General features: G+C 38.1%; 1 protein-coding gene across 1 annotated transcript in view; it reads right to left on the bottom strand.

Annotated features, from left to right (window-relative positions):
• Positions 1–16498, bottom strand: part of MED13 (mediator complex subunit 13) — a 52768-nt gene that overhangs the window by 20219 nt on the left and 16051 nt on the right. Inside the window, exons 4-9 of the mRNA XM_010022675.1 lie at positions 6848–6993; positions 5679–5876; positions 4569–4763; positions 3596–3758; positions 3174–3284; positions 489–1172 (exon numbers count right to left, since the gene is read on the bottom strand). Of these exons, the coding sequence (XP_010020977.1) occupies positions 489–1172; positions 3174–3284; positions 3596–3758; positions 4569–4763; positions 5679–5876; positions 6848–6993 (1497 nt within the window). The remainder of the gene's footprint in view (positions 1–488; positions 1173–3173; positions 3285–3595; positions 3759–4568; positions 4764–5678; positions 5877–6847; positions 6994–16498) is intronic.

The following is a 16498-nucleotide window of genomic DNA, read 5'->3' as shown; positions in this document are numbered from 1 at the left end:
CTTCCGAACAAAGAGTGGAACTGAGGTACAAGAAACTTTGTTTTAAACAGAGTAAGTCTGCAGCTGAGACCATCCATGCTTTCGTCAAGTAATGAAGAAAGCAGGTATCATAATGAGAAAATTACTGGGGGGGAGTGGAAACAGACACTATAAGTTTAAGTCCCAAACAGGCATAATTTGGCTACAGATTTATTTTACAGTAGAAAAATAAACTTCATTGCCATCTGCTAAATCAGAGTTCTAATGAGAAAAAGCTGCAAAGTCTTACTACACACTTGATTGTGCTTTGTGCTCACATTTCACAAGTATTAACTCCTTGCATGCAGACAACACAGACAGTTATGCTCACACTCTGTGCTACTGCTCTAGCTCACGAGAACAACGTTCTGTTTCAGTGACAAGCTTCCTTATATTGAGAAACTACTGCCTTTGGCCACTCAGTTCCCTCACTTTCTTATGTTATTGCTCTGGTATTAAGCACTACTTACTCTGTAACTGATGTTAGGTTTTCCTGTCCAGCAGGTATTACTGGATCATCTCTCAACTTATCATTTGGAAGCTGAGGTGGTAAGAATTCCCCATCCTTTTTCTTTGGAACTCTATAATACTTCCAAGTAGTATCAGCTTCATCTTCCTCCAAATTCACTGCAGTACCAACATACATTGTAGGCTCTATAACTTCAGGAAATTGAGCTGGAAAAGGCTGAGACAAGCCATCGAGTCTGTCTTCCATTGTTTTTGTGGGAACCAAGGGGTCTGGTGTTGGCATCTGGTAGAAATGTTGACTCTGAGGCGTAGAAGGAGCTTTAGCTACCCCTTCATCAACTACATCACACGGGTGAGGACTAAGTGGTGGTGGCTGAGGTGAATTTGCCATTTCAGCATTATGCATCTGAGGAGTCTTTGCTACATCATTAGTTCGGATATTTGAAAATCTCACTTGACTGTCTGGTGCAGTCATCACAAGCCTCTGACTCGCTGAATCTGCCTCCATGGCAACATCGTCACTGATAGATACACGATGATGAAAAGGAGTCAAAGGGCGTTTCTGTGGCTTATCCCCTTTGTCTTGCTTCTCATTTGTCTTGTGCTTTGGAGCTGCTTGCTGTTGTTGGCCCACAGGTGGTGCCTGCCCCTGTTGACCTGAATTTCTTGGTTTGAGATTTTTGTGCCTGCAGAATTAATACAGGAGAAAATACTTCACATTAATCTTTCAAATATGTCTATCATGTTCTTTTTCACCAGATAAGAACCCGCTTCTAAGCCATTAAACAGCTGATTATAGAAGCCTGAAACTGATACCATTCTGAAGTGAAGCTGCTTCTTTCTGACCATAACTTAACTTGAATGACCTGATTAGCACTGCAAGATTTTAGGACACCATTTAAAAAAAGCTGTCCTATGAGCCAAACACACACATAATCCTCATAACTACAGATAGTATTTTAACAGAAATAGTCACATGAACATGGTGTCGCTTTTAACTTCTGCTAACACTGATGAATCAGTAGAATAACATATGAATTGGTGAATGACCTTCCTGAATTCAGGCATCAGTACTAACCAATGGTGCTGTCCAAGTCTATGGGTTAAGGAGAATTAACATCAAGAATCTAGAAGAGAAGCTCAGTCTTACAAAAGCTATTTCAAAGCTTTTGAAGCTATTTATTGACAAATCTAGCAAGTGTGGAAAGAAGAAAAACTCAGCGTGTCAACCGGTTAACATGTGTTTTCCTGTGTTAGTAGGACATAGGAAAATAGTTAATAGGACAGATTTTCCTATGTTCCTAAGTATAAATGCACTTGAACTTAAACATTTTGTCTTGAAGTTCAAGATGTAAACTTTCTAGACCATCTGAGACAATGAGAGACATGAAATACCGAAGTCTAGAATGAAATGTTCATGATTAAGCTACTGCACTTAACGATCTGCATGTACATCCTTAGCACCTGGCTACTCTTTGTCACTCTTCCATTAGCAAAGTTAAGAAACATGCAGCTTTTTAATTAAAAAAAACAGGATTAAGCAGGAACAAAATCTATTTTTACCTTTAACTCTCATACACATACACGTTTTTCACTGCTTAGAATTCAAAATACAGAGAAAAATAAGAGGGTTTAGTCTTTGCAATTTCTCTTTAGGCAACTGCAGATTTCTAATACACACCTCACACAGTTGACTGATTGTTTTCTCTTAACAAGTGGTATCATATCTAAATTTTCCTTTAACAGAATATTTAATCCTCCTCCATCTACCAGCTCTTCTCAGGACATAAGTATTTCCACAGAACTTCAACCAACCATTTCAATAAAGGAGAAAAAAAATAAAATGTACTTTTTTCAAGATGTTACATCCTCCAGACATTAATTTTTAAGATGCCGATATTCATTGCAAAGTAACCAGTGTAACAAGTCAGAGAAAGTGTTTAAACCTTTGCAACACTTCAGTCACCTAAAGGTTAGCATTCTGCCCTAGGTACGGAAATTGAGAGTTCACTGAAATTAATGTTTCCATTTATTTTAAACCCCTGTGCCATTGCACAGTTTCAAAACAAAAGTCATAACAAAACCTGGAAGTTGAATTCAGACTTTCCCCCTGTGCTTTGATTCTTTCTCCCCACCTCCACCTAATACGAAAAACATATACTGGCAACCACCCCACAGAAAAGCAGTTTTACATACAAGCACCCATGGAAATTTCCCAAAAAGTAAAGCAAGTTTGGGTTTCTTTCTCATATTCTTCTAGACACAATGCTACAATCATCCTGCTCTTGATTAATAGCTTTCTCCCTTCAAGGCTGATGTCACAGCCCTGTAGAAAAAGTTCTTAATTCCTAAATAAATAGGCATTCCCTTTCCATTGCAGCCCAAGAAAGTTGCCCAGAGATAGTTTCTACAGGCCTAAGGAATTCCAGCCCTAGACTCAGGAATAAGTCACTGAACTACCAGTAAGTCAACGCAGATGATTCACTTGAATAAAACCTCTGCATAATCTTATTGGGCAGAGTTTCAAGACCTACAATGACATTTAGGAGGCGAGATACAAATTTTGTTACCACTTCCCTACAAGCAGCTACTGCTTAATTACTCCTAAAGGACTCATCACGAGCCCTCTCCTGAGCACTTCAATCTCAATGTACATTGTTGGACTGTGGGTTTGCCAAGTACTGTACCTTGAACAATTGCAATTTGTCCTCTGCGTGGCTTCAACAAAATCCCAGCATGCTATCTTTTCAGCTGTCTCTTCATCACACAAGCCATTTGATGTAGCAGAATACTTCCTCCTATGATCCAATATGCGGAGAATTATTCGGGACCAACATACATTATTTCCTTAACTTCTGCCATACCTCAAGAGCGGTTTTGTGACGCCAGATTCAGCAAAGAAATTCTAAATAGCCTTTTACTAACATATTAAACTGAGAACTAAACAAACTACTACTTAGGAACAAATTAACTTCTTCAAAATGTTTTATTACTAAAAGTAAAGAAACTTCTACTAGCAGTCACCACATCTTTAACAGAACTACTTTCTGCAACAAATAAATACACAGGATACTACAGGTATTTTTAGGTTCACAAAATGAGTACGTACTTGTTCTGTGCTCTGTTCATATTGCATTCTTGCCAAACTCTGTCCACCACTTGGTTGGCCAGCTTTCTAGGTATTTTGCCACCATGATGGCTGGTACTGTCAGAGATGAATCCATCAGAAACTGAAGAGAACTTCACCCACTTCTGGGCAGATTGAGCATCAACTGAAAAGCAGCACCAGAGGAAACAGTTTTAGGCAATGTGGCGATATGCTCACAACCACTATTACTCCTACTCGATCACCAGAGGAACATCTTAGGAAGAAAAGTATCTTCTTAACTCAAATGAGAAAATTATAAATAAATAAATTAGGTATAGGAGCAGATTATTGTAACATGCTTCCCTCTCAATTTAACACCACCCCCCCCATCATATATGTTTAGAACTGGTATTTATCTTCCAAGAAACTACAGATCTGAAGAAAATAACTTGAGCAAAGCAAGCTGTTAGCAAATTTAGTAATACTATTATTAAAAATAAAAAAAATAAAAAGGCAAACTAAGGTAACAGGAGACTTTGGGAGGGGGGAAACACCTCTTCTGCACAAGAACTGTATGTAAAGCCACGTGAAACTATCAGTGAGCCTTCCCGCTTTGATTGACTTTGACTTAGTTTAGGTTTACCATAACCACTACTCTCACACAGCTCAGAGGGCTCACAGCCTTACTGGAAACCTAACTATAAAGAATCTTTCATGGACTGGGAGGAAGGCTGAAAACACCACTTTGCTCTCTAATGGCTGATGACAACATCCAGTACAAAAGCAGTCCTGATTTCAGCAACTTACAAAAGTGTTTAAGTTAATTTTGCACAAAACTAAACACTAAAAATTGGTTTTACTACAACAGACTTATGACTAAAGAAATATGATGTCAGCTGTACATAGAACATCTGAGTCCTTTCCAACCATTGCTAGGTTTAAAGGAGAAGCCATCAAAATTATTCCCCACATGCTCAAGCTGATTTTATTATACCTGTTTGAACTTCCTCTGGGGATGTCGGTGGAGTCAGAGTTACTGAAGACATGGCAGGATCTCTTGTGGAAGCAGGCACTTGGTGGACACCCAAGCAAGTAGTCGAACAGTGCGATGCCCCTACGGTACTAGGGGTAGGGATGTCTGTCTGGGGAACTAGAACGAAGCATGCTGGGTATACCATTCGCACACCAGCTGCAATAAAGAGCAAATCCATTTTACAGCTGTTTACCAAAACCTTACATTCAAAATCATCAACAACTGGATCATTTTACCCATCACTCATAAGTTTACCTACCCTTTCTACCTACTAAAGCATCATCCTTGGACAAAATTCTCTGTTGTCACCCTCATCATTACTTTATGATGAGGGTGACAACACCTGCTCTAAAATCTTCTGGTTTATACAGAAGATCTGGGTGAATGAATGAAAAGGGCTTTGTACATATAGGCAAAGGCAGCCCTGGTACCTACATGCTACTGCTTGCTTCTATCATTTTGTTTTATAAACATGACTGACAGTATACTTTTTGGTACCATGTAAAGCTGAGAAGATTCCCCTCCCCATCATCAGGGTCTCCACCCATCACTGCAATACAAGCTTTTAACACACATTACAGAGAAATTATTACATTAGCTGGCAAATCAAAGGTCAATAGCCCACAGGAGAGGAACAAACTACTGCATCCCAGGGGCTTAGATTTTTAGGAACCGCAGCAGATAAATGCAGTGCCCGAGTACATCAAGTTCTCCAGGATTGTGGGTTTGAAGACATCCCTATTCCATTTAAATTTGCACAGAACCTGAAACAGGTGCTTGTGATGCACCTCTGATGTCAATGGAGATAGCCTAGGGGGGTTTGGTTATACTTTATTTATTTATTTTAAAAACAATCTTGCTTCTCAGAGCACAAAGAAAAAAACCTCCTCCTAACAGATCTGCAAAACCCACTTCAACCAGCAACTCGTTTTATATAGTCCTGAGCATTAAACAGAAAAAACTTAAGACCAACAGCAGTTGCAAGTAGTTACAAAAAAGAATAAAAAAGCATTCAGAATTGCAGATCAAACCATCCAGTTTATTTCAGTAAAAGGTAATCATTGTACTAACCAACAAGGACTTCAACAGCAGCTAAAGAATCATCCTCCCAATCCATGTCTTCCTGTTTTTCCTCAAATCCCTCCTTCAAGTTGGATGTGACAGGATAGAATTGTTTCCATTCACCAATAAGCTTTTTTGTTGATGAATCGGAAAGCTTGAATGACTGCCCTGTGAGCGTGCCATTTAATCCAAAGGGACTCAGAATAACTAAAAAGATAAATAAAAATACATTGGAGAGTATGTCCAAACAAAATTCATTCTTCCTCACTGCAACAGACACACCAAATAACTTACCATTGTTAAGATAAAAATGCACCCTACTCCCATTTTACTACACTGCAGAAGTTTTTGGTAATAGGTACACGTTGTTTAACGTATGTACCAGCATACAGGTGGGATAAAGAAATACTGTTTCAAATTCTGTCAGAGTTAAGCTGTTTCCTCATCCTTTCATCCTGCTTGGTACAGTTACAAAAATGTATACACAGGGAAGTAATCCATTTCATGTTTAGTCTTGTCTGTATTAGGAAAGCACAGCTACTACTAAATTGCATTCAAAAAGAGCAAGTTTGGACACTGAGCATTAATAAACAAGGGCAGAGTGTGGTCATGCAGTAGAAGTGATTTCCAACACAAGTGCGTCTAAGACAGGGAATGATCAAACAGCCCACTAACCACACTCAGGCCCCATCACTCCTTTGTCTTTGAGAACATAGCCTGCATCTGCTGGTGGATCCAAAGGAATTTATAGGAAAGGAAGAGCCAAATAAGAATGGGTAGGAAGAGTGAATAGGTAAGAATGGGTAGGAAGAGTGAATAGGTTAAGAATGTTGAGTCACAAATGGATTTCTAAAAGAGGGGTTGATGAAGATATGTAGGGGGCATGATGAAAAAGCAAAATATTTAAATTACCAATAGGACATTATTTGAAAATTAAGCTAGACAATTTGGCTACATGCCAAGAGATGAATATGGAAACCATCTACCTGCAGAAGAGCTGAGAGACACCAAATGGCTTCTGACTATGTCAAGACAGGGGACATTTGGGGAGAATGTTTGATCAATATAAACCAGGTAACACCTCTTCTCCCCCTTCCACTCTTTGCCAGAAGTCCTCATTCTGTACAACTGGAAGCACTGATTCATTTTAATATCCACTACTGACTGGCAAAACTTACCTTGAAAAGGGCTGTTCGACTGCTGGGCAAGAGTGAGGTGTTCTTCACTGAGCAGGTACACAGGTTGATGCTGACTGATCTCCACACTGGTGCAAACATTGCTATCTCCATGTAAGAAGAAGGTGAATGAGCAGGACAAGTGCTCGCTGGGGAAAGAGAAACAGGGAAGTGCAGGGGGTGGAAGGGAGGGAAAAAATTCCTAAGTATAGAATCTCAAAGAAGTTGATGGCTTTCTCAACTAGTTTGAAGGCATTTTCTCCCAAATATTCGTTAATGAAGCAACCAAAAATCCATTCTATCTAAATAGCAAGAAGGGATAAATATATATGCTAACACATATTAGAGCATTTACAAAGTATTCCAGCATTAGAGGCAAAACCAAAGATCAACCAGTTTGAAAACAACAGACACCAGGTTTTCAATCTCTTTAGACTGACACTTTATATTTTGAAGTCTGGATGAAATTTAAAATATAATATTTTGCAAGACAAAAAACCTGTAACTTAATGCTTTTATAGCTATTTATTTAAAATCTATAAAAATATTTCTGAACATTATTAATTTTAGTGAGATCATAGCTCAGTTTTCCTGTCACAGACCAACTAAGCAGAATTTACATTTTAAGATATATATTTAGTATTAGCCAACAATTCACTTATTTAAAAGCAAGAAGAATGGCAACAGCTTTGAGAAGTGTTGGTTTTGGTTTTAAAAATTGAATCTTATCTCCATGCTCCTGAAGCCTATCAAGTCACTAAAAATGAAATCCCGTATCTACACACATGGGAAGATAAAATCAATTTAAGAAAAACCAAAACTCAAGTCATTGTTAAAGTCATCAAGGCAAGCATCCATGTTTAATATCTGATGCTTCACTGACAGCTTCTCTCGGTCCAAAGGGTTTGAGAAAAAACAAAGCAAAACCAGTCCTGTACAGCAATACACCCCTGCAATAAACACATCTCCTTCATATAGCTCTGAATTGAATGCTATTTTCAGTGCTGTACACAAGAACATGCTTCAGAAACTTCCCAATTTTTGCAGGTCTAACTTGTTACAAATATGTAGATAAAGCCCTGTGAAGTACAACTATTGAAGTATTTTATGTTGCATCCAAATCAATGCAGTGGTTTACGTGAAATATATTTTACCAAATGTAATTAAAGGCCAGGAATACAGCAGGAAGGCAAAAGAGCAGATCCCTGCCAGGACACCCCAGAAGTGGTACATCCTCATACTCAGCTCCATCTGAAAAAACTTTTTTTTCTTCTTTTTAAAGAAGTTGGACAGGCACACCCATTTTCAGTTGTATTAGCTACAGGTTCTCTCAAGTGTCTGCCAGACTAATATAATCCCATAGGAAAAGAACAGATCTTTAAAAGAAAGAAGACACTATTCACATTGGATTTGAAATCAGGTCCACCATGTCAGTAATGGAAGAAGGAAAGTAAAGGAGAACTTTAAAAGTACTTCATAAACTACTGAACAGAAAATAAATCCTTCTTTGTAAGGAGGGAAGCTTCAAGCACTTGCACAGTCTCAGGGAAAGAAAAAATACAACAACAAACAAGTCAAAGGACACAGACAAAATTCAGTTAGTCAAAATAGTAAAAACTGGCACATTCTTTGCAAGACCAAATGGAAAAGACACTCCATGAATGACCGTAGCCTAAAAAGACTATGAATGCAACACTACTATTTCCCCCAAAAATAAAATTAGACCCCAGCAACTAAGGCCCAGGACTGTGTGCACGACGCTGTCTGACCTCCTGAAATGCTTGCATTGCTTGGTCTACAGCAGGAGAATGCAAAGTTTTGCATTCCTGAGAGACAAACAGAGCTCCAGGGCACAAAGAACAGACTAACTCCAGCACCTGAGCGGCCTTATTAAAGTGCAACCTCTACACATGCAGCTACTAGATACATCTTTAGTGGCATTTCCAAGATGCTTCTTTCCTCCACCTGGAGACAGAGGGTAAAGGAAAAAGAAAACGATGGAACTGGCACAGACAGGTTTATAAAAACCAGTGTATAAATTGGTTCACTGAGTCTCGCCCCAACAACTCAAAGAGCAACCACGAGGGTAGTCACCATAATGAGAAGCAAGAAGGCGACAGCATCAAGCACACCGCCTTGCCTACCAGCAGGTTTAAAATTAGGGACCTAAAACACTTCAAGGATGATAGAACCCACAAACCGTTCAAGGAGGAACAGGAAGTGCAGCACGTTTTTTATGACAGTAACTTAAAGCAGGCATGAGGATGAGGAACTGCTCTGAGCAGCTGGCCCTGACCAAAGCCCGTTTTCAGGGTGCCTCAAGCCTGAGGTGGTGGCTGCTCTGCTGCTCCATTTTGATTGTGCTTTAGGAATAGAAAAAAAGGCAGGATCCAGATGAGCAAATTCTCACTCTCCATTAATAGCTACTTAGCACAACTGCTTCAGTCGGCAAACTCTGGACAGAATACCCCCTGCAGATGAAATAACACACTGATCAGGAATCCCAGTCAAGTTACTTTCCAAAATGGGTGATGATGGAGCTGAGCACCTTGTTGATGCTTTCAAGTTCAAGCCAAGTCAGGTGGCTAGCAAACACCTCTAAATTCCTATATGGGAATCTGATTAAAATTCAACCCTTATGCAAATAGTCGAATACTTATTTTCAAATCGAATTTTATTTTAAAATAGCATATTGGATGGTTTAAGGTGAAAGAGTGGAGATGGTGTTCTTGGTTCTGAGCGACGAGTAACAATTTAGGAATTCAGTACAAGTGAGGCAAAGTTTAAAAATAAAAGCACATATTCTTTAAATACACTTTAAATGCAGTAAAGCTGTGTCTTTGGTAAACACGGCGTTATTGCACAGATAAAGGGTAGACGATCGTAGCATTATCTGATGGAATTCAGATAAACCAAGACAAAAAGAAACATCAGCATGATAACAGAAGCATTTCAACCCATTCTGCCACAAAACTAGTCCTAACAAGTAGCAAGGAAAATTCAAGGTCATCATGCAAAAGCCAAATCAAAAACAGAAACAAAAACAACCCCCAAAATTAGAACTCCCTTCTTGCCCTACTCAGCAGGAGAGTTTTCCAACAAAATGATGAAGTAAGAGAGTAGCCGCGGTTGTCACTGGCACCATTCAGCCAGCCTTGGCATGTGAGCTGCGAGCATGCTACGGGCAGGGCAGGGAGAGCAGATCTACCGTGGCACCATTCATTCTAGATAAATACAAATGTTACACAGTTTTTACTAATTCTGGTTGTGAATTTAAGTGTTCAACAGCAAAATGACGCACATCACCTTAGGGTTTTGACTCGGTACCTTCTGAGTTGCAGCAAAGTCATGTTACACAAAGGATAATATTGTCTCATCATAGAAATACATAGTAAAAACCTTTGCTGTCCTTCAGCACAAGCTGGGGGAAACAGATTCCCTCACGGTGTAAACAGTATCTCCTGAAAAGAGGAGTCATCTTTAAACGGAAGGTTAACATGAAAGGCAAAACTAACACTTGACTCAAACATAGCATTCAATTTTTTCCTACCTAGTCATGCTAGCCGCGTTTCTCCACATTTAACACCCTAATTTCTGCCAGGCTACAAAACTTTAGGAAATATCAATGCAAGGGAAATCATCACAAGAAAAACAATGAAGAATCCTAAAAAACCAAAACAAAAACAAAACCACAAAAAACACACCATATGAAGCTTCTTTGCAGGGGATTGGAGAAAAGGAGCAAGCAAAACAAAGAACCAGAGCTGGAAGTTCCTGGATGCGCCTACACACACCATTTTATGGACCTTGTGAGAAACTCTGTATTTTTATTATTAATAATAATACATTTGTACATTCTCCAATTCCTCATATTTCTACAGACTGACTGCTAGTACACAATGCCACCTCAACCTCAGTTTAGGAGGAACCTTCTCAAACCTTACCATAACCTACTAAAAATAATACATATATACATATATGTTATTTCCTTAAATCCCCCTCTCCTATTCTCAATAATTCACCTCACAACCAAAAATCCTAATCAGGCAAAAAAAATTACCTACTTATCACTTTGGGGTAAACAGGCAAATTACCTTCACCATTCAGCCAAGGACACAACAACAGACAGCAAGCTGGTGGTTTCCTGCCTGCTAATGCAGGGTTCACCCTATGCTTTTATTTGCAGACATTTTAAGTAGCTCAGAAGATCACCAGGTAATTTGTGCAGAGCGTGTCAGACTGAAGTATTAAAAAACACCTCAATCCTCAGTGAGAACTTCCATCCTGCATGGAGAGAGAATCGGCAAAGAAGAAAATAATAGCTTGTCTTAAGGGTAGTACTGATATCCTCCCCCAGCCTGTTTATTTTGTGGTACTTTTACAATTACAATTAGGTAGTGTTGCATGTGCACACAGCAGAGAAGGGCAGAGGACAGAGTTGTAACAGAAAATTCTGAAAAAAATAATAATAAAAAAAATCCTATTTTCCCAAAAATCTCATTTTCTCACCCGAATATGAAGTTACGCCATTAATATTTCTAATTAACTTCATCTCATTAAAGTTCTAATCACAGAACTTAAATATCAATAATCCAGTTTCCAACTGATCTCTGAATACAAATGTTATGAAGTGTCATCAGAACTGTTCTTTATGAATTTTCATCTGAACACACCAGAATTCAGTCAGAATTAATTAAAATATTGCAAGCAACTTTAAAACTAAAATTAAATAAAAATTAAAAAAGGCTACACTATTTGGAAGTGATGCTATTTTAAGCAAAATAGTCCTCACCTAGGCCTCATTAAAATACATTTGTATAAATAACATTTATTTCCTCACACTCCGTCTTCGCTCTACTCATACAAAGAAAAGATGTTTTAGTTTTGGAGGGAAAGAATTATGATTCTATGTGGGGTAAAAAAACCAAAACAAAACAACAAACAAATAGAAACCAATTTGAACCATTTCAATACAATTTCTACTTCTACTTTTGTAAGAGAGACTGAAGGAAGGAGGGGAAAGCACACTAAAATTCACATATACATGAGATTTGTACATCTCCATTAGCGACTCTGAAAATACCTTCTTGATAAAAAGATAATTAGGTCTGGTTTTTTTCCTCCACATTAGTACTTATGTAGAGCTTTATATCTTCAAAGTGCTTCACAAACATGAGCTGCATTAGAACCTTGCTAATCCACACTTCACTAGATTGCATACTTCAAATCAGCCCCACGCTAGAGCTTAAAGGCAAGGAGATTGCAATATCAGAAGCAACAAAGGAGTCTCCAACTAAAACAACTATAGCACATTTCACAGTAAATTCAAAAAAGCATCCAAATGTTTCAACTGAAGGAGAGAACACGGGTTTTTTTTGTTTTGTTCTTTGTTTATAATTACTATTTCATATTTTCCTAGACTGTCTTTGTAAATTACTTCTGGCTTGAACCAGGAGCACCTAACCAAGTCAAGGCACTGCTTACTCTGACTATATCTTTATAAAACATAAACTTCCTGCTGCCATTGCCTACCTAAGGAAAACAGACATTGCAAAGTAAAATTATTGGCCCAGAAGTAATTGCTGTCATGATCAGGATTCTACAACCTCACCTTCAGCGGGGTAGAACACACCTTGTATAGGAGTTTTAAGTTGCTAATTAATATGCAGCATTATTTCAGACTGTTATAACATGTTTGCCAAAAATTGGTACCTATGGGCCAGCACCCAGAACCCTTTGGGGCATTTTGACCACGAATCAATTTATCGTAACTGGCTGACAACAGTTAGCAGCAGCAGCAATAGACCTGAGTTCCCAACTGATCATCACAGCTTCCCAAACAGACTCATCTCCAAATAGTTATTCCTCACTACAGACTATTTCTGTGTGTTACTTAAATGAACTTCAAGTATCAAAGAAGCTCCTTTTTAAAACATAACAGTTGCCTTCTATAGTAAATGCTTGGGCTGGAGAACACAGTCCTACAATTAAATAGGTTCTTTTGGAAATAAAAACTTAAGTGGAAAAAAAGTTTTAAGGTGACACACACACCCCATGAAGCCCTCAGACCATTTTTATTCAGTTATTAGTTTTTTGTTTTTTCTTTAACCAGGTTGAGACACTATAGCAACCAGCACAGGATAGGAAACAAAACACAACTGCCAAGGAGTAAGTCTCGAGGAATTACATACCTGACCACATGCTCAACATGCACTACACTGTCCTCTGTTCTACAATACGTTATGCCACACGCTTTGTTCTTTGTCAGGCAGCCCTCTAGGGCTTTTCATCACCGAGAATAAAGAGTGAAGCTGCCAAGCCACTTGAGGCTTTCTGAGCTAACAGAAGAAGAGCGGAAGCAACTCCCTCAAGACAACCCATCTACCACCTTTCCTTTGTAAGTGTGTGTTCAGAGTGGTGCTTTGTGACTATATAAATCTTCCAGGTACAGCCATAACACTGCAACGGGCTCATGACACTTATGACAACAAGCTTTCTATGCAGCCACCATCACACTTATGCTGCTTCAACAACCCATCTTATTTTAAACATGGCATCCTCAATTTCCACTCACCAGTCATAATCCTGAATTACAAAACTCCACATCTTAATTCAGACTAGAAAGGAGCAAGAAATTAAGTATGCATTTGCTGTAATAAGCAAAATGTGAAAGAAGTAAAATACTAAATCAGATTTATATTAACACAGCACCAACAATCATTCCCAGAAAAAAAAGAAAAAGACGGATTTTTTATTCTTAAATTTAAAAAAAAAAACAAAAAAAAAAAACCCCCACCAGCCACAAGGCAAATACACAAGTTGTTTCAATTATTAGATACTTCATGAGCTCTCTCAGGTTTGTCTTTTAGCTATTTGGAGAGGGGTGTTTTGATTTTTAAGCGCTGGGGGCTGAGGCAAATGGAGGATAGGAGAAATTAGTTCCTAGTTGTCTAGGAAGAACATGCTATCACACACTCTCATTACACTGCACTACTACTTTTTATGATAAGAGCTTGAATCATCATTAATCAATTCACAAATGCGCCTTTCTTGCCCTTGGCTACAAGTTCCCCTACAACATCAGGGTTTGTATCAGCCCCCATGACAAGATCTGCACGTCAAGCAGACACAGTGGCACTAACATCCTTAATGTGAAAGCACAAAGAAATCTAAACAAATGCACATCTACATTTTCTAGCAAGTTACACATTCTATATCTTAACATGAAGTAATAAGATCTCAAAACACAGATGCTTCCCTAACTACTGACAAAAAGATGGACCAGTAGGCATTTTTCTAAGCATCTCTAAGTAACTCCCTGTGGTCATGAAGGTAAATATAGCAGAAAGCTGATTTTGATGATAACACAAAGCAAAAAATACAGCTAATAGCAAAGGAGATAAAACTTCCAGTTCAAAGCACATCATTAATGACTTCTGTCCAAAGGCTCTCCAAAATAGTCTTCACATAGCTGAGAATGTTTTTAGTTAGACCTGTGAGCTAAAAATACTTATTTATTCCATAACCAAGTTAAACACACTAATGTAGCCAGTGACCTGTATGCCACAAGAAGTCATATTTACCTTAAAGATGTCCACATTTGTAAATTAACTTCATTCTTACTGAGCTTAGCTTCATGCCAATAAAAACAAGGTTGGAACTCCAGCATGGCATCTTACAAAGAAGCAAAACTGATTGTTTCAGAATGCAACTAGAAGTTTATGTATACACATAAAGTCTTTATTCCTCCAGATACAACAATTATAAGCAATACTACAAAAATAGTTTGCTCATGTTCCTGTATTTCAGAACTTAAGTGAGACTAATAAACCATCATCTTATACTTTAGCAACCTTTATTTATTGAGGATGCAAATCTCAATTATCTGAACCTGAGCTTTCGCAATGAAATATACACATGCTATACAGAATGAGAATCCAAACCATATTTGGAAAATGGATAATTAGGTAGACTTGACTCTGTTTGAAAGACAGTGTAACAGCTTTCAATGTACTGCTCTTTTCCATTCTGAGACATTTACAAACATCTTGTTAAGCCAGGGGCTTTTTTTTGAAAGTTCAAAATTTAAATGTGTTGCAAAATTTTCATTTAACACAGACTGAAGTACTTGTATGTTTTTTCTGTTATCTTACTGTTCAGTGAACAAAAAGAGCATAGATTTATTGTTGAAACCTAAAAATCAAGGGCTCATCTTTCATCAATTCATCTTTCCTAATGAACCAACTACCACTGTAACTTAAGCCAAATAAGAGAAAACTGCTTTGTGATGTAAAGTGCTAAATTTGTCTGCTTGTAGTCTCTGTAGCAACCCAATATTCCAAAGAGACAATCATGTGATCAATGCTCTCAGCTCCTGCTGTTTATCCTGCACTGTCCTACTTACAGCAGCTCTCAATTCCAGCTGTCTACAGTAAAAGGAAAAACATCACCTGCTCTCCTGCCGGGACATGATGCCAGAACAGCCTCATTAGAGCTGTTGTAAAAAAATGTTGACATTGTTTGATTTAAAGATTAACATAGGGAGGAAATTCACACTGCAAAAAGAGTTGAGCAGACTTAATAGAAAATATTCCAACAGTATCAAGAAAGAGCACTTATTTTCAGCTATTAAGATGTTGAATTAAATACATGAACTAAATGCGAAACCTGTGGCTACATGTTGTTCTTGTGTGGTTAACTCCCTCAAGTATGAGGACATTTTAGAGCTTTAAACTTTCTAAACTTTCTAAGCTTTTTAGAGCTTTAGAGTTCTAAACTTCATTCTGTTCCTTAATAATAATTCACAGCATCAGACTCGAGGGATCATGAAGCAAACTACTCTGTTCCTATGGAAAGAAGACCCATGGGAAATGGGGAAAAGGTAGCCAAACACGGGGAAAAGGCAAAAACGTGGGCTCAGGACTGAAAGGAGAGCATTCCTTTGTCTTGAGGGCATTGAAGACCAAACAGACAATAGGTGATCTCATTCATGCTATTACATTATCAAGACAGACATTTCTTCATGTTTCTGAATGGCCACAGCCATTCAAGACTGCAGATTTGCCAACACACTTGCACCAAACCTAGGGATCACAGCCAGTGTGGCTAGTTTCACCTCTTACTCCAGCAGAATGAGGCAGGGGAGACTAAAAACACATATATTCAGAACTATGACAATCACATCTTTGAAACAAGATAACTACATGTACAAATGCTTATACAAGTACCAAATTTATACCTATGAATATGTTTCAGTCATACACTTATTGTTTACATCGGGTAGCTAAAAGAGTATTTCTATGAAAAAACTAAGAGTACAGTGGCTTGTCATTATAAAATCCTGTACCCAGACTAATGTGAAACAGCATTACCTGTGAAACCTGTGCAGCAAGTTTCATTTTGTAAGCTATGATAAGCTTATCACTTATAATTTTCCAAATGGGTTTTTGTTTCAGTCATACACTTATTGTTTACATCGGGTAGCTAAAAGAGTATTTCTATGAAAAAACTAAGAGTACAGTGGCTTGTCATTATAAAATCCTGTACCCAGACTAATGTGAAACAGCATTACCTGTGAAACCTGTGCAGCAAGTTTCATTTTGTAAGCTATGATAAGCTTATCACTTATAATTTTCCAAATGGGTTTTGGGTTTT

This window comes from Nestor notabilis, unplaced genomic scaffold, assembly GCF_000696875.1.
Source record: "Nestor notabilis isolate BGI_N333 unplaced genomic scaffold, ASM69687v1 scaffold8649, whole genome shotgun sequence".
Taxonomy (NCBI): Eukaryota; Metazoa; Chordata; class Aves; order Psittaciformes; family Psittacidae; genus Nestor; species Nestor notabilis.
This window is presented reverse-complemented; position numbering and strand designations above follow the sequence as displayed.